Here is a 22,276-nt window from a genome sequence, read left to right as displayed (position 1 = left end):
CATACAAATAACATATTTGATCTACCAATTTATTAAATAGCAAAAAAAAATCATATATTACTAGGCTCGTTAGAAGCTCGAGCTCGGCTCGACAAAGCTCGCGAGCTTTGGGACAGGCTCGGGCTCGGCTCGTTTGGAGCTCGAGCCGAGCTCGAATCGAGCCTAGGACGAGTCGAGCTCGAGCAGCTTGCGAGCCTCGAGCTTTTTTTTGACAGCCGTAGTTACAGTCGCACCCAAAATTTAATTCTAATTAGAAACCATTAAGTGTGGCGGGTTGGGGCGCCTCTGGGGCTGTCCACGTCGGATAGCTACAGTGCTAGGGCTGTGTATTTTTCGAAAAAGCCCTCTGGTTTGTACATAATTCGATATATGCCCCTAATGAACAGTATCTTGAGACGCTATTTTACTTTAAGGTCCTTATAAAAGCCGGATATTCCGTGTGAAGGAAAGAAAAATCGGGAATTAGGACTGCGCTGTAAAATCTGAAAGCCAAGGGGCTTTTCTGAAAAACGACGCGCACTAACTCACCCCCCCAACCCTAGCAGCCGCCGCCACCGCCGCCGCAGTCCCCTCCTCCCTCTCATCCCACCCGCGCTCTCCCTCTCCCTCTCACGCCGCCGCCGCCGCCGCCGCCGCCGTCTTCGCCTCCCCCACACGCCACCGTCTTCGCCTCCCTCTCGCGCCGCCGCCGTCGCCGTCGCCGCATCCCCCTCGCGCCGCCGCCATCGTGTCCCTGTCGCCTCCGCCTTCCCTCTAGCCGCCGTCTCCACCTCCTCCGCCGCCACCGTCACGTTGAGATCTCCGAGCTCCTCCGCCTCCCACTCGCGTCGTTGCGGTCGCCAAGCGGTGGTGAAGGCGGGGCCCTACCCACCCCAAAACCATAGCTACCGCCGCCGCCCACGCCCTCTCCTTCCTCTCCTCTCTCTAACCCTCTCGCTCTCTCTCTCTCTCTCTCTCCCTCTCCTGCCGTCGCCATCGCCGTTGCCACCGCTGAGCGCTGCCTCCGCCTCCACCTCGCGCCGCCACATCCGCCTCGCGCCGTCGCCATCGTCGTCCCCGTCGCCGCGCGCCTCCACCTCTGCCGCAGTCGCCGCCGTTGTTGAAGCCGATGACAGCTCCACGGTGCCCCTTCTCTCTCCTCTCAGCGGTGGCGGCCAAGGAGGCTAGGGACGCGGCGGCGGATCGAGGAGACCGAGGCGGTGGTTGAGCCACCAAGCGAGGGGGGAGAGGTGCGTGGTGGTGGCGGTGGAGGAGACGTGCTACGCGTGGGCCGCCGAACCCGATGATGGCGAGGTACGTGTACGCCTTCGTGTTCTTGGCGACCAACCTGCTCACCTGGATGCTCCACGACTTCGGCCACCCCGTACTCGCCGAGCTCCGGCGACTCCGCGGCAGCTGCCGGGGCGCCAGCTACTGCCTCGGCGCGAGGGCGTCCTCCGCCTCAGCCTTGGCTGCTTCGTATCCTCTTGCAATTCAATTCAGATTTCAGTTTCAGATTCAGCTTGCATTTTGTGAATTTGTGATGTCCTTGACGGCGACCTCATTTTGTGAATTTGTGATGTCCTTGACGCGACCTCCAGCTCTTCTTCTACGTGATGTTCTTGTCGACGGTGAGGACGAGGAAGACGCACGATCGCCGGAATTCATGGCACTCCGAGTGGTGGCCGGCGAAGATCGTGCTGTGGATGGGCTTCACCGTCGTCCCCTTCTTCCTCCCCCCGCCTCTCATCCAGCTCTACGGTCAGTACAGCCTCTGCCTTGCCGCCATTGTCACCCTCCTCTCACCCACCCGTTCTTGATTCCTCTTGCTCATGGTGTTCGTCTGAATTTTCATATTTACAGGGAAGGTCGCGCATTTCGGAGCAGGGTAAGCCCCGCATGCACTTTTTTTTTAATATAAAAGACTATAACTTCCGGCCTCTACACCAATCAGAGATGCACACACGCAACCAACACACGTTTTTCAGCACGTTCAGCTAAATCAGGTCTCTTTATCGACGTAAACTGATGGATCATATGATGCACAATTTTGACAGGGCGTTTCTGGTGATCTAGCTCGTTTCCATTTAACAATGGTGATGGCTATATTATTTTTTCTTCCAACATTGTTATATTACTATGATATGTTTGGATTAGTGGAGCAACGGTGTTTTGAGAATGATCTCTTAGACATTTATCACATTAGGTGATATCTTGATTGATATTTTGTCATTGGCTTTTGCAGTTCACCCCTGCAATTGATATTTGGAGCATAGGATGTATATTTGCAGAGCTGCTTACAGGAAAGCCACTCTTTCCAGGGAAAAATGTTGTGCATCAATTGGATCTCATGACTGATCTACTTGGCACTCCAGCAGAATCCCTTGCTAAGGTATATTCAATCCTTGCAAGCTTGTACGTTCACTCAAGTGCAATGTATTCGCTCCTCATTAGTCTGTGTGTTCACTTCTATATGAAGAAGTCTTTGCAGCTATATTTAATATTTAAGCTGGGCATCAGCCTCTGTTTCATATTTCTGTACAAATTTCCTGCAAAATCACTAACAGTGAATCATATAGTTCAAGTTATTAATGTAGGTACTGTTTTGAGTGGTATATTTTCCTGAGCGACTTCATATTGCATTCATAGCGCACAAGGACAGACTCTATTTTCTTCCATGTATTTATTGTAAAAAAACAAGGCGTAATTTGTAGAAATAATACATAATTGATGTGCTTTACATTCATTTATTGAATGGGTTGCAGATACGGAATGAGAAAGCTCGATGATGCCTGAGCAACATGAGGAAAAAGCCTCGGGTTCCTTTTACTAAAAAGTTTCCAGGTGTGGATCCTATGGCCCCCTCAGCCATTTTTTGCCCATAGAATAAACTTTACATGTTTGATTTGGATCTGAAACTTTTTTGTGCATATTTATGTTTCCCACGACCAAAAGGGATAAAAGGTGAAGCAAAACAGTTTTTTTTAAGTTCTACACACATGTAGAATAGACATATAAAAAATCAAAGGATAAGTGAAACAGTCTGCATATACAATTCTAGATAAAAGGGCAGTCTGTCTACGGGACCAACTTGTCAACCTATTTAAGATGGCAATTTAAGCTTTCAAAAGATTTGCTTCGTTTTGTAACATCACACGCCAAATTGAGACTTCTGAGTTCACATGTGAACTGAGTGGGTCCTGCTTTTTCTTAAAACATTGATTATACGAATGTAGTTGACAGGTTGAGGCCTTTTCTGTTCTGTTAATCCTATCATATGCATGAAGTCTCTGTATGTCCCTAGATCATACCAAAGGATCCTCACTCTTTAGTCATTTTTTAGTGGGTGGTTGGGGCATAGGATGATGGTGGACAATCTTCTTTTGATTGAATGTATGGTATCCATAAATGCAGGCAGAGTAGGTGGATGCAATTTTTTAGAATGCTCTCCTAAAATGCTATTTGTGATGTTTGCATTTCACTCTGTATCTTATATTCACGGAACCAAATAAGTAAATTTTGAGATTCTTTAGAAGATTCATCCTCCTGCACTGTCCCATATAGATAAAGGTTTATTTCCCATCTGAGCACCACTTCACCGCTCTGTTTTCTTTGAACAGTGGTTTGGAGATGCTGAGAAGTTGACAAAGGCCCTTTTCTCCTTTGCTAGCCGATTAGCTCCCGTTATCATATTTGTGGATGAGGTATGTTTACTTTAATGAAACAAACAAGTGCTTATATTCCCGTCCTATGTGCTTTCTCCTGGTACTACTTCCTATGTCTTTTTTTCCTATTATTTTATAAAATGTGCACCTTATTTTTCTGTTCTATGATGGGAAAAAGGAGAGCTAATGATAATAGCCCACCATTGTAATTGTATCAGGTTGCATGATGGTAATCGGAACAAGCTGAAGCTTAAGGATGAGTTTGTACTGCTGGGCTGCTGGCAGCTCAGGTAGAAGAGGTGACTCCTCCATTGAGCTCTACTGCTTTCATAATTGTACTGTACCATTATTTCAATTTGAAAAAGTTATGCTTGATTTGAGCTGTGGTGACATTTGTTCCTGTCAAATGTTGATAATAATGAACCTATCTAATACAGGCCTTCAAATAATTAAAAGTTTCAGAGATTACTAACCTTAGTTCTCAGGTTAGTTTATTCAGACCACTTCCGATCCTTTTGGCATGCGATTATTTTGTGACTCATTTCAGATAGATTGTCTTCAATTCATCCATTGTGAATATTTGAATTGCTTCCTTGCACTAAATGTATGCAGGCATCAAGGTTAGTAGTCTGGCTAATATTGCTCGATTGTTAATTAATCGTGACGACCTTATAAAATCTTGACTTTTGTTTCAGAATATGGATAGAACATCATGCTACAACTTTACCTGCTATTTGGAAACATAGAGACTTTGGATGTTTCTTCTTATTTTAACAAGAAAGACATCAACTTTTTTTTTTTGCTGAAATTTTTCATTCAGATCTAAACCTCAACATTTTCTATACCACAACATATTGATACTGGGACAGATGGCCTTGAATGTTTTTCATGACCCAGCAGTTACATAGGTTATGTTGATTATCCTCATATATGTCTTTTGACTTGTCGGTGTCTTTATTTGATTTATTATTATCAACATGCATAAACTGTCCGGAATATGAATTTCTCTGCTTTACAAAAGCTAACAATATTATGTGGTTTTATGTCCTTAAAACTCAACTGTTTATTTCTAAGTGTAATTAATTAATTAATTAGTATGCACTCATCACTTCATGGTTCTTTTCATAAGTACGGTTGGACAAATAAGTTCTATACATATGGATGTAATTAATTGGCATTTGGTTTCTTCATACCACCAAACCTGCGATCTATTTGTTCTGTGTCATATAGATGTCTAGCGGTAGCTTTAACATATCTTAAAATTTCATACTAATGGTTCTCCAATTCCCCATGTCATGCATAAAAGGGTTGCCATGCTAATACCAAATACAAGTCAGTATAAATACCAAATACAAGTTAGTATAAATACCAAATATGCCGTGATGACATTTTTTTAACATGTCTTGAGTTTCTCTGGTTTAGACCATAGACTAATTTGGTGTTTGTTGTAAAGAAAGGTTGAACATGGAGTAGGCCCAGGTTATGTCAACTGTCATCTTAAAATACTAGAGGATATGATTTGGTAAAGCTGTAGAGGTTAGTTTAATCATAAAAAAGTATCATTTTACTTTAGCCATAATTTGGGATGTAAAATGAGCGAAAAAACTCAGTGCTCTGCTGAAATAGTTTGTGAGAGTAAAGTGGACTTTTTTTTTTTTGTTAAAACATCGTGAACAACGAGATGCTTTATAGGTCTTTCTACCAAGTACTGGGAAGAGACATTTAGTTCACTTGTTTAGGGCAGCACATAAACTTATCCCTCATATGTTCTCTTTTATGAATGATTAGAATGTTGAAGATGTACACGGCTAGAAATCTACAGCAGATAAACACATTTGAGCAGATGTACGCCATTTGATGACTTCTTTTTTATGAAATGCCAGTTCGTGATATTGCCTTACAACTTGTTGCAGGGTTATGCCATCCATCTAATGGGAGGTATTACCAGCGATTTGTGGACAAGCTCTCCATTCTGGATCTCCCTATTTGGTTAGTTGGATCACACCGTAGAGAACGCAATGTAATACATCTTTATTGACATCATTTTTTATTGTTGAAAAATTTCAAATTAACTTAAAAATACACTGGCATTTGTATGGTGTGACAAATTAAAGAATTAGAGGTGTGCGGTATGCCATGCTACTATCTTTTTTATTTAAATTATTTTGTTATTGAAAATTTTCAATTGAACTTAAAATGCACTGCCCATTGTGCTTTGCAACAAGTAAGAAATTGGAGGCATCTTTGGCATGCCCTGGCAAGCAAAATTACCGTTTAAATTTATATTCTTAAACGCTTTAGGTATTTATACTGACTTCAACAATAATTGTAGTCTTTCTTGTAGGAGGCGTCGAATTCGATCAACTCTTGTAGTCTTTCTTGTATGAATTTTTCCCTATTTACCCTGCATGGTACTGTGCTAGGAGGCGTCGAATTCGATCAAAAAACTTACCTGTGAGGCGATTGGCGTTGGCAGGTCTTGATTGATTTTTTATGCTTACTGTGCGTTCTTATGTTTAGTTATTGTGTGTCTTTTGAGTTGTTCCTGTTGTAGGTCGAAAGCCTCCTTGTGTGCCATCAACGTCTTCGAATAGATTTGATGCTAGCTATGCAGAGTCTTTAAAAGGTCTTTTTTGTTTGTTATTAGTTTTAGGGGTGTGGTTTCTACATTTTGGTGTTTCAATTAATGTTTTTTTGTTTTTTTTTTTGTCGAGAAACTTCAAAGGATAGGTCTTATTATGGTGCGTCTGAGTATCGGTGTCGTTTTTGTGGCGCCCAGTTCTCGTTTTTGTGATTTACACTTGTTCTAATTATTCTCATTCTATCTATTTATTAGCGCTGCATCTTCTACCAGTAATCAAAAGAGTAGATCCTCACAGAAGAACTGAAAAGTAAAGTGACGTACCAGTGTTTTGCGTTGGTACGTGTTTTCTATTGCTTTTCTTATTGATCCATATGCTCTGATGCACAATTTTTCTCGCTGTCAATTGAATTCTCGTTTCTGTCTATATTACAGATAATCAAGGAGCTTAAATGACCTAGCCTGACATGTGGTTGTTCTTTTGATTTGTAAATACTATCCAAAGATGCTTATGGTCCTCGCGCTTATGGTTACCCTTTTGCTTATGTGCCAGCTCGTTCTGCTGCTGCTTATAAAAACCTTGTCAATCGCGCTAAGTTGCTGGTCCTAAGGATCTTTTTGGTCATGTGCTAAGCGGCATAGTTGAACTTCTCTATGTGTATATCTGCGCCTGAAGACGCTATATGCAACTGCATCAGCCTTCATTAGTGAAGCAGAAGAAAACACGCTCTGCTGCAACACAGCATCAGGTTCACTATAAAAAAAAATCATGTGCATACTGGTTGTTTAGGTCGTGCACTCATAGCTACATTAGTTGTACATAAGCTATCTACAGGCAGCTGACTTGTTATAATGCATCTACTATAATACTATCTGCCACTATCTGCCACATTTTAGCCTTGTGTTTTTTAGGTTTGCTTAATTAAAACTACCTGACCAGCGTATCTTTCCATCGAGCTGTGCACAGGCGGCGCGCCATTGGCGCGCCCCAGCCTCTAGTACAGTTATACCCCCAACTCCCTCTCCAGTGATAAGGTGTAAGACTAATTTAAATAGTACAATCTTTACTCGGATGCCCCATCAAAGAATGGTTATGACAAAAATTGGCTGCACACACACAAAATATTTTAATTTGTCTTTCTGTTCATTAACAGTTAAATGCTTGGAGGTATAGATAGGATTATCAATCATGATAGCAAGATACAATTAACTCTACTTTCTTATTAACATCATTACCACAACAGATCAAACTTTAGGTCTAATAAGAAAGGAAAAAGTACGAATTACCCCCCTGAACAATTGTGGTCGTCCGATTTACCACCCTAAACTCCAATACCAGTTATTTTTAACCCTAAACTTTACAAACCGGACGAATTACCCCCCTAAGTCGATCCAAGCCGGTTTTGGTCCTACGTGGACGCATACGTGGCAGTTTAGTCAGCCAAAACAGATAAAAAAAGATACGGGACCCACTTGTCAGCCCAACCCCCTTCTTCTCCCCTCCTCTTCACCTTTTCCCCACCTATCTCTCTCTCTCTCTCGCGCAACAGCACAGGGGATGGTGGGCGGCGGCGCGCGGGGGTGCGCCGGCGGCCCCGGAGGCGGAGCACCCCGAGCAGCGGGCGGCTGAGGCGGAGTCAGCCAAAACAGATAAAAAAAGATACGGGACCCACTTGTCAGCCCAACCCCCTTCTTCTCCCCTCCTCTTCACCTTTTCCCCACCTATCTCTCTCTCTCTCTCTCTCGAGCGCAACGGCACAGGGGATGGTGGGCGGCGGCGCGCGGGGGTGCGCCGGCGGCCCCGGAGGCGGAGCACCCCGAGCAGCGGGCGGCTGAGGCGGAGCTGGCGGCCGGCGGCGGAGAAGGAGCTCCCCGGGCAGCGGGCGGCAGAGGCGGAAGCAGAGCGGGCGAGCGGCGGGCGGCTGAGGCGGAGGCCGAGCGGGCGGGTGACGGCGGAGGCGGAGCTCCCCGAGCGGCGGGAGGCGGCCGGCTGAGGTGGAGGCGGAGCACCCCGTGCGGCATGCGGCAGGCAGCTGAGGCTGAGGCGGAGGTGGAGCTTCCCGGGCGGCGCCGCGGCGGGCGACCGACGACGCCGTGGAGGAGAGCGTCGGCGACGGCGACGCGGGAGCAGGCGTGCGTGGCTGGCGGCAAACGGCAACGCGGCGGGGGACGGCGATGCGTGGGGGCGGACGGCGGCGCGTGGGGGCTGGCGGCGGACGGCAGCGCGGCGGGGGACGGCGGCACGTGGGAGCGCATGGGGGACGGCGGCGCGTGGGGACGCCGGCAGCGAGGTCACTGTCGGCCTCGCCGTCGCTTGGTCCATACCCATCTCCTCCCACGTCTACAGCATCGTCAGCCCAATCGAGCGGCGTCGGCGCGCGGCGCTTGACGGAGCCCACGAGGATGGGGTGGTCGCCGTCGTCGCAGACCTCCACGGCGCAGCAGCCCCCGGCGAGCTAAGCCGCCTTCCCCAACTGCGTCGGCGCTGCCCTCGGCCGCCATCATGAGCTCTGTGGCGACTAGTCCTCGATTCCGCAGGCGGCGCGCAGCTCCTCCTCCGCATATACCGGCGTGCATGGTCTTCGCCGGCGAGCACGTCTCCTCCTGCCATCCCCGTCATCCCCGGCTCCCCGCTGCCGCGCCGCGTCTGGCTCTGCGCCACGCCGCGCCCGCGACATCAAAGGAGAGAGAGTTTAGTACTACGTGTACTCCATATGACATGTGGGGCCCATGTTATTTTTTTATTTTTTTCGGATTGGAATGCCACGCTAGCGCCACATGTATGCCACGTAGGACCAAAACCGTTCCGGTTTGGAGCCGGGGGGTAATTTGTCTAGTTTTACAAGTTTAGGGTGTGAAATATCCGGTATTTAAGTTTAGGGTGGTAAATCGGACGGCCGCGATAGTAGAGTAAAGATTGATGAGACTAATCAATAGAACAAAATAATTAAAAATAACAAAAGGCAGACCAGTGAATTAAAATCCAGATCTGGAAGGAAACGAAGCAAATGCTAGATTTGGTACCAGGACTCAGTTTTCTTTTTTTTTCAGCAGAGTAGTGACCTAACTGGAGCTGCCTGCCTCATCCTCATACGGCAGCAAATGGAGGAGTGCGCAAGTGGCTGGATGTTCGATCATCTTGATGGAGCTGACTTTCTCATGGGAGTGGACGGTGGTGTAGTGGCTGGCACACTTGCTCCACCCACACCCAAATCTTAACCACATATTTGCAACATAAGTTACCCGAATTGATCAATGTAGAAGGTATAGAAGCAAGCATGCACAAGAAGAGCAAGTCAGACCCTAGTGTAGTAGTGGCCGCAAGCTGGCGTAGCTGTGCGAAGAAGCGGACACAGACGGCGATGGTCTCGACATCCCTGGCTCTATGAGGAGAAGGTAGCGGCGGTGCGGGCCAGTGACTCCGCGAGAAGATGGCACTGCGCCTGGCTCCGTGAGGACATAGCGCCGGTCGCTGGCTCCATGGGAAGGTGGTGGTGCCGGCCGCTGGCTCGAGGAGGAGGTAGCGACGGCGGGCGGGCGGCCGCTGGCTCGGATGTGGTGGGGACGAATGTGAGGAGTCGCGGTGGCGGCGGCGGCGGCGCGTAGGAAGGGGAGAGGAAATGAGGGATTAGGGCACGACCAACTGGGAATTGGGGGAGGTGATGGGGAGGTGGACGGTTGTGATGTGCCATGACTGCCGGATCGGACGGCTGATGTGGGGAAAGGGCACTGTTATACTGTAGCAGATCGGAGGCCTCTCAGGGGCCGATTCACTGTCCATAGTGGCTGAGGAAAACTAAAGATTTAACGATTTTGCTATATCTCACTCGAAAGATTTTTTCTTATCTCTCACTCGATTTTCTTACTCAAATTTACAGTGTATTTTCTTGTAAGTTACAGTGTAATTTATGAAACTTACACTGTAACTTTTGTAAGTTACACTGTAATTTTTGAATCTTCACATGTAAATTTTAAATTTTGTATTTGATTTGGTCTTTTTCTTGAGGATATGGTAATTTAATGTTCATTATGGTGTTTCTTAATTGCTTTTTCTTTTTATTATATCTATCGGATTTTAATACAAAGATTAAAAATCTGTGTGATACGATTATAAAAATCTTTCGAAAGATGTATAGGTACTATGATATGATTCCCTTGGCACAGCAGTGGGAGGCCCAGAGCAAAGGCTCTCTTTGTTATTTTTACAAATCTTGAGTCGTCGGCCGCGGCGGAGCACAGGATGCGGAGAAAGGTCAAGGGAGGGCGCGCGAGGTTGCGTGCTGCGTGGCGATGGAGAGGGTGACAGGAACTAGCAGCGGGTGGGGTATCGGCGGTGCAGCGCGTGAGGGAGGGAGTTAGGGTTTGAGGTGGGGGTTGGCGGCGAGGTGAGGCAAGGCCACCACGGCGCAGCGGCGAACTGGCGGCGGAGGGGATCGGCACGATGGGGAGTGCGCAGAGGAGGAGAGGCCGGTGAACAGGGATGGGAGGAGGTTGGAGCGATCTGCGGAGGGGAGTACGCAACGGGCGACCGTGTCCGCCTGAGGAGGGCGTGATTGGGGATCACACGCGGAGGAGGGGAGATTATCTGAGCCGCTGGATTCACGTATTATCAGCCGTTGGATTTGATGAATGAGTAATGTAGGTGTTTGAGTAAGTTGGTGAATTATTATAGGGTAGATTATTACTAAATACGTGGACTCACATATTTGTTTAATTTTTCTCTAATAATAATCATATTCTCCCTTACATGTAGGTCTGATTGGTATTTTTATTTTTATTTTGATTCTAGTAACACGTAAGCACCACATGGAATAAAGACCAAGTTAACAAGTGCCATATATGTCAGTCAAAACCGCCCTCAATACTGCTTAGGAACTCAATTTGTACTGATTTTGCATGTTGGAGGACACTTAATAACCTGTTTTGTTTTGCCTTGAGGGAGGTGAATAGAATTCGCCGTCTATTTTGAGGGATCTCTAGTGAACTTATTGCAAAAACAAAATAGAGTTATGGGCCAGTCCGGCCCACTATTACCTCATTAGAATTTCATTTGACAACACCAAAGGACAGCCTCCACTCCCCCCACCTGCTCCTCCCCAACCCTAAACCTCCTCTCGTCTACCCCATGGCGTCGCCGCCGCCGCCTCCGAAGCTGCCGGTCCCCGGCCGCCGCAACATCCTCGTCACCAGCGCGCTGCCCTACGTCAACAACGTCCCTCACCTCGGGAACATCATCGGCTGTGAGCCTCCTCCCTCGATTTTGCTTTTTGTTTGTTAGCTTTCCTTGCGCTGACGGATTCAGCTAGTTCTTGCTGCTGATTGATTGGTTGATTGATTGATTGATGGTGGCGGTTGCGATGCAGGCGTGCTCAGCGCCGACGTGTTCGCGCGCTACTGCCGGCTGCGGGGCTACAACGTCATCTACATATGCGGCACCGACGAGTACGGGACGGCCACCGAGACCAAGGCCATGGAGGAGAAGTGCTCGCCCAAGGAGATCTGCGACAAGTGAGAGAGGCTTCACCTTCCCTCTGCTTCTAATTTAATTTGGTCTCTCTCACCCTGTTAGTAATCGTATATAGGATTTTGTCTGGGTTTATTATAATTTTGGTTGCGATGGCACTAGTTAGTACAAAAACAGTGTGGTTTAGCTTCAATATGAGCTGACGAATTGAATTGACTAGTCGCAGCAGATGCACTTATAGATTTTTTATTTTCCATGACACTCATCGACAGTGGCGGTTGGTGGTCGCACTCTCTGCTTACAACCATAAGATTATGCGCATTAAGTAATATGACGTGCCAAGTATGTTCGTAAACAATTGAAAGTGATGTAGAGTGACAGATCCCATAATTTTTGGAAAGACCATCGCAAACTTTTTTTTAGTTGTAGTTCACAAATGCATGAGTCAGTTGCCTTTCTTTCATGTCCTGTAAACTTAGCACATGAAAAGCGAAGGCATTTTCTTCATAGAGAGCTTTTCCTGTTGAAAATAGGTATCATGCTGTCCATAGTGAGGTTTACAAATGGTTTGACATAAAGTTTGACAAGTTTGGACGGACATCCTCTCCCCAACAGACTGAAGTCTGCCAAGCAATTTTCCAAAAGTTGATGGAAAACAATTGGCTCACAGAAAACACCATGCAGCAGGTATAGATGATTCTTGGTCTTATCCCTGTGTATCTGTCTTTTCATATTCTATCTTTTACACAATATATATTCCTTTTGCAGCTGTACTGTGATACTTGCCAACGATTTTTAGCGGATAGGCTCGTGGAGGGGAAATGTCCAACTGAAGGCTGTAATTATGAGGCGGCGCGAGGTGATCAGTGTGAAAACTGCAGCAAATTGTTGAATCCAACTGAGCTAATTGATCCCAAGTGTAAGGTAAGCTAATTTGTTCATTGAGCATCATTTTTTTATTGCTGCATGATACAAAGCACATAGAGTACTGTGAAGTTTTAATTATGCTTTCCTTTTGCCCTCTATCTTTCTGTAGGTCTGTAAGAATACTCCACGTGTCCGTGACACAGATCACTTATTCCTTGAGCTTCCTCTTTTGAGCGACAAGTTGGTAAACTATATCAATGAAACTTCTGTAGCTGGTATGTGGAGTCAAAATGCTATTCAGGCAACAAACGCATGGCTGAAGGAAGGTTTGAAGCCACGCTGTATCACCCGAGATCTCAAGTGGGGTGTTCCTGTTCCACATGAGAAATATAAGGACAAGGTTTGTGCATATCAGATCTGAAGAAGTCCTGCTTATGTTCTATTTACTTTATCTCTAATGATTTTTTTTTATTTTTAGGTGTTCTATGTTTGGTTTGATGCACCGATTGGCTATGTATCTATCACAGCTTCCTATACACCTGATTGGGAGAAATGGTGGAAGGATCCTGATAACGTAGAATTGTTTCAGTTCATGGGTAAAGATAATGTGCCATTTCACACGGTATGAATTGTTTCTGTTCATGGCATATGAATTATGAACATTTTTAGTTTTTCATTACGTTTTGGATGTGAATGTATGAATAATTAGTTTTCCATGAGTACATGTTTGTAAATATTGTTGTATTTAACTACTTAGTCAAGATAATATTATCTCAAATGTTTAACTGAGTTAGCTTTCTCTGAAAAAAAGACGAATTCTGACTTATATCTTAAACGCCTGATTGGTCTCTATCCAACTTGGTTATATGATTGATAGTATGGTATTAATTTGTAATTTGATGATTTGTTTGATACTTCAATTCATGAACTTGATGGTTACTACGAAAGGACTATAAACCCACAAGCTTTATATCCTTTAAGCCTTCAATGGTCAGTTTGGGGGTTGTTGTACATGTGCTTTGTGGACCTAGTTATGGCCTTATGAGAATAGTTGCCCCCTCCATCTAATCTACTGCTATAGCAAAATATACTGTCAGGTAGTTTATCAAAGTAAAAAATACAAGATCTTTTGCAAATGCAGCCATGTCAAAATGGAGCCTAATATATATGTCATTTACTCATTTTGCAAATACTAGTTATTGTTCTCATGCTTCTAATTATTAACCATGAACTACTTATTTAATGAAAGGTCATGTTCCCTTCTACATTACTTGGAACTGGCGAAAAGTGGACAATGATGAAGACCATAAGTGTGACTGAATATTTGAACTACGAAGCAGGTATTGCTGCTACAGTTTTTTTTTAACCAAAATGCTTGATTGACAAAGAGTCCATATTATTGGTAACTGGTAAATGGTAAATACTTGTTTGCTTATGTGAGCTCAGGAGCCCGTGGAATTCATAGACTTTTATCAACCAAATTTGCCGTGCCCATTTATTTGAACCAAAACATGTTATTTTCTCTCTGCTGAATAATATTAGTTACTCCCTCTATCCCAAATTATAAGGCCTATATTTTTTTACACGGTCTTCAGTGACATACTTTGACCAGTAATTTATTCCATGTTATGTTCCCAACTAATATAAAAATTAGCATCACATGAAAGTACATCAAAATATGAATCTAGTGATATAACATTCATAATACTTAGCATAGATATGTTTAGTATGATTATTAGTCAAAAGCTACCGAGTTTGACAAAGAGAAGTATTGAATTGGATTGAAGATTCTCATCCCAAGAATATTTAAGACATTACATTTTATGGCACCCTCAGACCTGAGTTTTATTACCTATTTTATTCCACCAATCTCTTTCAAACATGCTTCTTTTCATCCATTACACTGGACTGCAAATTTAAACAATGGTGACTAAAATTTAACGGTGTCTGTAGACTAAAACTGTCATTTGATTGAAGTCTGATATATGCCTATGTTCTAACATGTAACTTTCCCTCCGTTTCAAGTTACTTGCCATTCTAGCTTTGTTGTAAGTAAACATTTATATCTTTGACCACCAATTTCTAGAAATTCATATAGTTTAACAACATGCAAATTATCCAATGAATAACATAAATATTATGATGTTAAACTATATGGATTTCCAGAAATTGATGGTCAAGGTACAAACCTTTTGACTTACAACAAAACTAGAATGGCAAGTAATTTGAAACGGAGGGAGTACTTATTCACAAAGGATGCCGTATTTCCTTGCATGAGCATTATCTGAACAGAAAATCCCATACTGCTTTGCATGAGCTTTATCTAAACATGCTGAGTTGCTGACCAAGATGCATGCATGATAAGACAAACATGCACATCTATGTGGATAATAATTGAATATTCATTGCACTTGAAGGAAAATTCTCCAAGAGCCATGGTATTGGAGTCTTTGGTAATGACGCGAAGGATACAAATATACCTCCTGAAGTGTGGCGTTACTACTTGCTTACAAATCGTCCTGAGGTTTGTATTGAATGGTACACTGTAATGGTACAGTGTTTAAGTTTTTTGTCCTAACTATCATCTTTTTAATTCAGGTATCAGATACACTATTTACTTGGGCTGATTTGCAAGCCAAATTAAACAGTGAGTTGTTGAACAACTTGGGGAATTTCATCAACCGTGTGCTCAGTTTTGTTGCAAAACCAGCAGGTCAGTCTAGATGTCTTAATACCTGGCATCTTACTTTCTTTAAGGACTATTAATTGAGTTTGGTATTTTTCTCATAGAGTTTAGATAGGCCATAAGTGATCAGTCGCCATTATCTTGTTCTTACCTCCAAACTTTTGTTTTATGTTCATTATGTTTCTTTCTTTTTTTTCTTTTTTTGTTAGGAGCCGGATATGATTCCATCGTACCTGATGCTCCTAACGCTGAGTCGCATCCACTGACAAAGGCACTTGTTGAGAAAACTAATAAATGGGTTGAACAATATCTTGAAGCAATGGAAAAGGTTATCTATCAATCTGTTATCGTAGGAAATGACACATTCCTATGCTTCCTGCTTAACATCCTGTCAATTCTTCTTCCTTTTTTCTTTTTTCTTTTGGTTTAGCAAGCTAGTAGGTTTTGGAACATATGTTTAATAGTTTTTTCTTGACAGGTTAAATTGAAACAAGGACTGAAGAGCGCTATGGGCATTTCTAGTGATGGAAATGCATATCTGCAAGTAAGTAATTTGTTTTATTGTCATGGTTTTCGTTTAGTCTATTTTAAGTAACACTTTTATATCTTCAATTCGCTAACTGAGTGCAGGAGAGCCAGTTTTGGAAACTTTATAAGGAAGATCCAGCAGCCTGTGCTGTTGTAATGAAAACTTCAGTTGGTGTGGTCTATCTCCTTGCCTGTTTGCTGGAGCCTTTCATGCCTTCATTTTCCAATGAAGTATGATCCTTGTCATCACTGAAACATGTCTGAGTTTTTATAAGAGAGCCGAATCTCACTTCATTTTTTTCATAAGGTGTTGCTGCAATTAAATATGACCCCTGAAGAAAGCTTGTCTTTCTGTGACGATAAAGGAGAAATCGCCAAGGCAAAAAGACCTTGGGATTTTGTATCAGCAGGCCACAAAATAGGAAAGCCTTCACCTCTATTTAAAGAACTGGTACATATTTGCAATTTTTGTAACTTCTTGCAACTTTTGTGACTTTTTTCTGTAGTCTGTCAAAGCTTTACATCTCTTGACCTCATTGGATGCAGAAAGATGAAGAAGTAGAGTCCTTCAGGAATAAATTTGCAGGCAGCCAAGCTGAGAGGAGCTCAAAAGCACAAGCTGATGCTGAAGCTAAGAAGGTTGCTGACAAGCTCAAGGGCACAAAATTATCTGGTAATTATCTGGACATTGTTACACTGTTCTGATTAAATTGCTTGCTTGAATCAGAACAAAAGCCAGCTTTTCTTTGTTTCACATTCAGCAAGTGGATGAAATCCATTGTTAATGGAGTTAATAATTAATATAATATGAATGAAGCACTAAGAGCATCTCCAACAGAGGCCCAAAAGTTAGTTCCTAAAACCTATGGATTGAGACAATTAAGTTAGTTCCTAAGACCTATGGATTGGGACAATTTCAAAAAAATTTAGGTCCAAAATATGTTTATCTCCAAGAGATCCTAAAAAAAAAATAAAATATCTCTATCTCCAAGAGATGCCTAAAAATAGAATCCCAAATATTAGTTTGTTGACACGTAGGATTAAATTAGTTAGTTGACCAGGTAGGATTGGATGTGCCATGGTTGTTACCGATTTTTTCTTATACCTGCACACAGGTCAAATCGCTCCCCTGCCGCTGCCCTTCTGGACGCCTCCAGCTCCTGCCGCCGCTAGAAAAACCTCACCCACCAGCCATTGTGGTATTGACGGATGATTCCACATCTAATGTGGAAAAACAGAGGGATTAGTTGATCCTCTACATGACCATGCGATATTAACATGTAGATTGATGACATCGTCTAGAGGATCAACTAGGCCTTCCGTTTTTCTGCGGCATTCAGAAAGGGCAGCGGCAGGGGGAGTGATCTGTTCTGATCCATGCGCATGTTAAAAAAAAATCGGTAACAACCATGGGCCCAATCCTACGTGGTCAACTAACTCATTTTTGGGATTCTATTTTAGGTATCTCTTGGAGATGGAACATATTTTCCCAATCTATAGGTTTTAGGAATTATTTTTGGGCCTCTCTTGGAGATGCTCTTATGGCGCGATTTGCTCTTATAGCGCGATTTGTGCGATTGGGAGGGTGCACCGCTCTTATGGCGCGATTTGCTCTTCTAGCATGATTTGTGCGATTGGGAGGGCGTACCGCTTCCCAAATCCTGGGTGGGATTGGCGTGTGGGTAAATTTTGGGACCATGATTTAAAGTCTGTTAGAGCATCAGCAAGAGCTTCCTTATTCTATTCCTTATCCTCATTTAGGAAATTTTGGTCCAAAATCGCATCCAAGAAATTCCCTAACCTATCTCCCAATAATCCATGTTCCCAACTCCGGATATCTCGTTACCCACTTCTAGCAAGCGACTTTTCTTCCCAATCACGTTCTTCGCTCTCGCGCGCGCAGGGGGAAAATGTGCCCGCGCTCCTTTTCTCGCCGCACTCGGTCGCGACTGCAGCGACCGTCGTCGGCGGAGACAAAGCAGCTAGCGGAGAGGGGAATTAGGGGAGATCAGCGACCATTTGGCGGCTCGAACAGATCGGCTTCGGTGGAGAAAAATCGCGAGAGAGATGAGGAGATCGGCATCTGGTGCACACTTGGGGAGGGGAGGGGAGAAAAACTTTTTTTTTATTGGTGGTTAAAGGGATTGCCCACTTTTAATTATAGGAAATCGGCATCTGGCGCACACTTAGGGGATGGGACGGGAGAAAAACTTTTTTTTTCTATTGGTGGTTAAAGGGGTGGCCCACTTGTAATTATAGGAAATCAATTTTAGGCTATCTCTTGGAGAGATATGCAGTTCAGGAGATCAAAAAAAAGTTTAGGGAACGAAATATTAGGAGCATCACCAAGAGTATCCCAGTAATCAATTCCCAAAACTATATTTTTTGGATCTCCTAAACTTAATATAGGAAGTGAGAAAACCTATCTCTCCAAGAGAGAGCCTAAAATTGATTTCCCTATAATGAAAAGTGGGACCTCCCTTTAACTACCAACAGTTTTTCTGCTCCTCCCTACGCCGATCTCCTCCCCTATGCACGCACTGCGCCAAGTCAGCTCCTCCATCTCGCGATTTTTTTTCTCCGTGCGCGCAGGAGAGAACGATTGGGAACAAAAAAATCGCTCCCTTCAAGTGGGGAACGAAATATCCAGAGTTGGGAATTTGGATTATTGGGAGACAGGTTAGGGATTCTGTTGGATGTGAATTTTGACCAAAATTTCCTAAATCTGATGATAGGGAATAGAATAAGGAAGCTGTTGGTCATGCTTTAGATGACTAAATTTAACCAAAGTCCCCAAAATTTAGTTTTTAGGAACATGTTTGGTCCTCTCTTGGTGATACTCTAATGAGCGGGATCGGTTTTTAATGTGTGATGCCATTGACTTTTGGAAATACGTTTGACCATTCATCTTATTCGAAAAATGTGTAATTATGATTTATCTTGTTGTGATTTGTTTTATCATTAAAGATACTTTAAGCATGACTTTATTTTAGCTTGTTTGCACAAAATTTTTGAATAAGATGAATCGTCAATGGCATCAAACATTAAAAATTGGAGGGAGTAGTTCATATACTCCCTTTCATTTTTCCAAATACAAGCATTAGTAAGTTATTTAGCAGAGATAATTTGAGAAGAAAAGATAATAAGAGGTGGTTGGGATGGGGTGGTGGTTGAGAGTAAGATTGGGGAGAAATTTGATCGAGTGATTGATGGGACTATTAGTACTTTAGGAATGCTTATATTGTCTACAAAAATTGAACCCTAGGAATCCTAGGAACGGAGGGAGTATTTCCTTGCAACAATGTATGGGACAGGGGCATCTGTCATGGCAAACTGTGTACACATTGCATCTGTTTGATGTGCTCAATTTTCTTGAGTCATTTGAAAATTCCATCAACTCATTGGCTAGTTTCCTTTTCATCATCTTATCCAGATGGAGGTCAAAAGAAGGAACAGAAAAAACAATCAGGTGGTTCAAAATCAAAGAATGCAGAGGTGGATGTCACGGTGGCAAAGTTGGATATTCGAGTGGGGCTTATCAGGAAAGCACAGAAGCATCCAGATGCTGATTCGCTGTATGTAGAGGAGATTGATGTTGGAGAGGAAGCACCAAGAACAGTTGTTAGCGGCCTTGTCAAATTCATCCCTCTTGAAGAAATGCAGGTTAATATTTTTAACATCGTGTGTAGTCATAACATAGATATGGTCATTTGGTTGCTTGAATTTCATTTATTTTTCATTTATGATAAATTTTCAGAACCGGAAAGTGTGTGTTCTCTGCAATCTGAAACCAGTGGCGATGCGCGGTATAAAATCACATGCAATGGTTCTGGCTGCATCAAATGAGGACCATACAAAGGTAAGAAATCAGAAATCTTCAGCAGTACATTACACTGTGTGCGACCAGTAGCATTCAGCTCTGTTTATGGATAAGCTGACATTTGAAATTCAGGTTGAGCTGGTTGAGCCACCAGAATCCGCAGCGGTTGGGGAGAGGGTGACCTTTGCTGGGTACTCTGGAGAGCCTGAGGCGTCTCTCAACGCAAAGAGCAAGACGTGGGAGAAGCTATCAGCTGACCTGCACAGCAACGGCGAGCTCGTGGCGTGCTACAAGGATGTACCCTTCACAACTTCAGCTGGAGTTTGCAAGGTGAAGTCGATAGCGAGTGGAGAAATTCGCTAGCTTGGCGACGCCCCTAACGGTGGGGATATACTCGAGTGACTTGTTTGACTGATTTTTATCGGAATTGCTGCTGTTTCTTTATGATGAAAATTTTGATCCTGCCATTTGAAAGGTCTTGTATTTGACAACTGCCAGTATCAAGTATTGTCCGCATTTGTGTCATCGTGATTATGAAGACGCATGGATAACCGTTTGTTTCCCTTGTAATGTTGTAGACTTCTTGTAGTAACCTTTTACAATTCGTCGTACCCCTCATGTCTTCAATCGTGTCGTCGTGTGCGTTGGACGTGTCAGGAGCACAGTTGGGCTGAATATGTGCTGATCGGCCACGTTCCAAACCAGGCCAGGCCTGTTTATTCCCAAACAAAAATTATTCACCTTGTCACATTGAAAGTCACATTGAATGTTTTGATATATACATGAAGTATTAAATATAGAAAAAAACTAATTACACAGATTGCGTGTAAATTATGAGACGAATCTTTTAAGCCTAATTGCGCTATGATTTGATAATGTAGTGCTACAGTAAACATTTGCTAATAAATTTGTCTCGCAGTTTTCAGGTGGAATTTATAATTTGTTTTGTTATTAGTCTACGTTTAATACGTTAAATATGTGTCCATATATCTGATATAACACGCCAAAAATTTTCGTTCGTGCACTAAACAGACCCTAAGCACAGCTAGCACCATATGAGCAACAAAAGCAGGTACACCATCCATAGATTGGTCAATTGGACTTGGCAGAGCTGAAGTTCTCGGCAGCGGCAGCGACCTGAGCGACCGGTAGGCACTCTTGTCGAGCTCTCTTCCTTATTTCTCCTACCTCCAGCCTTCTCTCTTAGTTCTAAAACACTCTATTCCATGGTTTCGTCTTCTCCTTTTCCCCTCAAACACTTAATGCTTTATTATGGTGTATCCTAGCTAATTGAATTGAAAGAAGTGGATTCCTAACAGGATGCTCGAAGGGAGAAACCGATCAAAGCGTTCATGTTTCCTCGTATTTTAAGCGATTTGTTAGATTTATAGCATATAAAATATTTATTTCATTCATATAAATAAATTCATCTATCGTCTTTCATTCACATTTTTATGCGGGCTTTCATCCACAATTCAACCGAAAAGAACGTGCAATTTTATAGGCTTCTGGATTAGTAGTGACATGTTTCCAAAAGTATGATGTGTCAAAGAGTGCTATACACTAAAGTGTTGTAAGCAATTGTACCTCATCCGGCAATCTTCATAGAATGTGTCTTAAACAGTGTAACTAGACATTAAACAGCGCGCTCTCTCTCTCTTCCTTTGCTGGCCATAAACTGACGTGATGGCATATCATTAATCCTACAAATTCACTAATGCCTGTCTAGACATGTGGAGGGCTCACGTGCGTGCTACGGACCTACCTAGAGATACAAATAGCCAACGGCGATTTATAAGAGCAAGTTTAATATAATAGCCAGCTACCGGCTCCAATTCACCTATAGCCAATCTAATATCTTATTCATATAATAGTTACATACTATACTATTAATACCTGGTCCCACCTGTCATACATACACTGCGTCTTAGAGTCCGTGCTGCAGCTGGCTACAAATCTGTAGCCCGCTGCCCTCTCTCTCCTTATTTATCTCATTAAAATATGTTTACAGCTGACTTATAACCTGCTGCTATTGTACCTGCTCTAACAAGAAGAGGTGCTATGCTTGCCTTGCCCTGCCTAAAATTAATATGGATTCGTAGGGCAGGCCATCATGCAGTACAAAGGAGGCAGCATCACGTGGAGGTGATCAAAAGCAGCAGCATCACTTCAATTCTTCTTCCTCGTGTTGACCCGATGCAACAACCTCACCGCATGCAGTTGGCTACGCCTCACCCATTACGCACACGTAAAAACTCGATCGATCTCCGTCTCTTGGTAGTTGGTACGCATCACTAGCCAGATCGATCCGCTGCTCGATCGTACTCACGTCGTGCAGTACAGGGGGGACAAGACAGTAGCTGCAGTGGCGGAGCCAAATCAGAGCGGATCTAGAGTGTTACCACCGGTATCAGACGACACCAATAACTTTCTGTAAATGTTATGCTTAAACTGCTTATCTATATATTATAACTTTATATTCTAAATAAAATTAATATGCTATAATATCGATAGATACATTATGACACCAACGAACTAATCCGCCAAAGTTTTTCGTCCTGCTATAGTTCAATATAAATTTAAATAATTTTTCCTCAAATTTACATATAATTTGTATGCAGTTTGTTGGATCCTAGGCCGAGGGCTTAAGCCATAGCTGCCCTAGGGCTGGATCCACCCACTAGGT

At 43.4% G+C, this 22,276-nt stretch overlaps 2 protein-coding genes and 1 long non-coding RNA gene across 17 annotated transcripts; 2 read left to right on the top strand and 1 right to left on the bottom strand.

The window, feature by feature from the left end:
- The first annotated feature begins 550 nt into the window (after positions 1 to 550).
- Positions 551 to 7,116, top strand: LOC4341142 (mitogen-activated protein kinase 17). Of its 15 annotated transcripts, none has more exons than XM_066311333.1 (13): positions 1,323 to 1,458; positions 1,545 to 1,740; positions 1,843 to 1,867; positions 2,037 to 2,075; positions 2,225 to 2,371; positions 2,745 to 2,823; positions 3,600 to 3,683; positions 3,863 to 3,934; positions 4,082 to 4,129; positions 5,433 to 5,489; positions 5,558 to 5,633; positions 6,481 to 6,564; positions 6,661 to 7,116. In XM_066311333.1, the coding sequence occupies exons 2-6, from the start codon at positions 1,559 to 1,561 to the stop codon at positions 2,766 to 2,768; spliced, it is 417 nt and encodes a 138-aa protein (XP_066167430.1). In that variant the 5' UTR covers positions 1,323 to 1,458; positions 1,545 to 1,558; the 3' UTR covers positions 2,769 to 2,823; positions 3,600 to 3,683; positions 3,863 to 3,934; positions 4,082 to 4,129; positions 5,433 to 5,489; positions 5,558 to 5,633; positions 6,481 to 6,564; positions 6,661 to 7,116. The 15 variants fall into 15 exon arrangements, with proteins under 15 accessions (XP_066167436.1, XP_066167432.1, XP_066167435.1 ...); XM_066311327.1 differs by having other exon boundaries at positions 3,863 to 3,943; XM_066311330.1 differs by having other exon boundaries at positions 3,863 to 3,943; positions 5,558 to 5,664.
- Positions 7,117 to 7,426: 310 nt separating this feature from the next.
- LOC136356848 (uncharacterized) lies at positions 7,427 to 9,855 on the bottom strand. Its single transcript, XR_010741875.1, has 2 exons — positions 9,528 to 9,855; positions 7,427 to 9,439 (listed from the first exon to the last, which is right to left on the bottom strand). It is a non-coding gene; the product is annotated as an uncharacterized lncRNA (long non-coding RNA).
- Positions 9,856 to 11,293: 1,438 nt separating this feature from the next.
- Positions 11,294 to 20,350, top strand: LOC4341140 (probable methionine--tRNA ligase). Its single transcript, NM_001423994.1, has 17 exons — positions 11,294 to 11,465; positions 11,589 to 11,733; positions 12,223 to 12,376; positions 12,458 to 12,613; positions 12,726 to 12,956; positions 13,035 to 13,178; positions 13,806 to 13,896; positions 14,974 to 15,080; positions 15,155 to 15,269; positions 15,452 to 15,570; positions 15,721 to 15,786; positions 15,873 to 16,001; positions 16,078 to 16,221; positions 16,317 to 16,443; positions 19,204 to 19,433; positions 19,528 to 19,629; positions 19,723 to 20,350. The coding sequence occupies exons 1-17, from the start codon at positions 11,351 to 11,353 to the stop codon at positions 19,951 to 19,953; spliced, it is 2,406 nt and encodes an 801-aa protein (NP_001410923.1). The 5' UTR covers positions 11,294 to 11,350; the 3' UTR covers positions 19,954 to 20,350.
- The last annotated feature ends 1,926 nt before the right edge of the window (positions 20,351 to 22,276 follow it).

The sequence above is a fragment of the Oryza sativa genome, chromosome 6, assembly GCF_034140825.1.
Source record: "Oryza sativa Japonica Group chromosome 6, ASM3414082v1".
NCBI classification, from domain to species: Eukaryota; Viridiplantae; Streptophyta; class Magnoliopsida; order Poales; family Poaceae; genus Oryza; species Oryza sativa.
This window is presented reverse-complemented; position numbering and strand designations above follow the sequence as displayed.

Bases quoted from the DNA above. Each gene is read 5' to 3' on its own strand.
- LOC4341142 (XM_066311332.1), top strand. From the start codon at position 1,559: ATGTCCTTGACGCGACCTCCAGCTCTTCTTCTACGTGATGTTCTTGTC. The intron at 1,868-2,036 runs GTAAGCCCCGCA...CAATTTTGACAG, and splicing joins GTCGCGCATTTCGGAGCAGG to GGCGTTTCTGGTGATCTAGC. The intron at 2,076-2,224 runs GTGATGGCTATA...TGGCTTTTGCAG, and splicing joins CTCGTTTCCATTTAACAATG to TTCACCCCTGCAATTGATAT.
- LOC4341140 (NM_001423994.1), top strand. From the start codon at position 11,351: ATGGCGTCGCCGCCGCCGCCTCCGAAGCTGCCGGTCCCCGGCCGCCGC. The intron at 15,081-15,154 runs GTTTGTATTGAA...TTTTTAATTCAG, and splicing joins TGCTTACAAATCGTCCTGAG to GTATCAGATACACTATTTAC. The intron at 16,222-16,316 runs GTACATATTTGC...CATTGGATGCAG, and splicing joins CACCTCTATTTAAAGAACTG to AAAGATGAAGAAGTAGAGTC.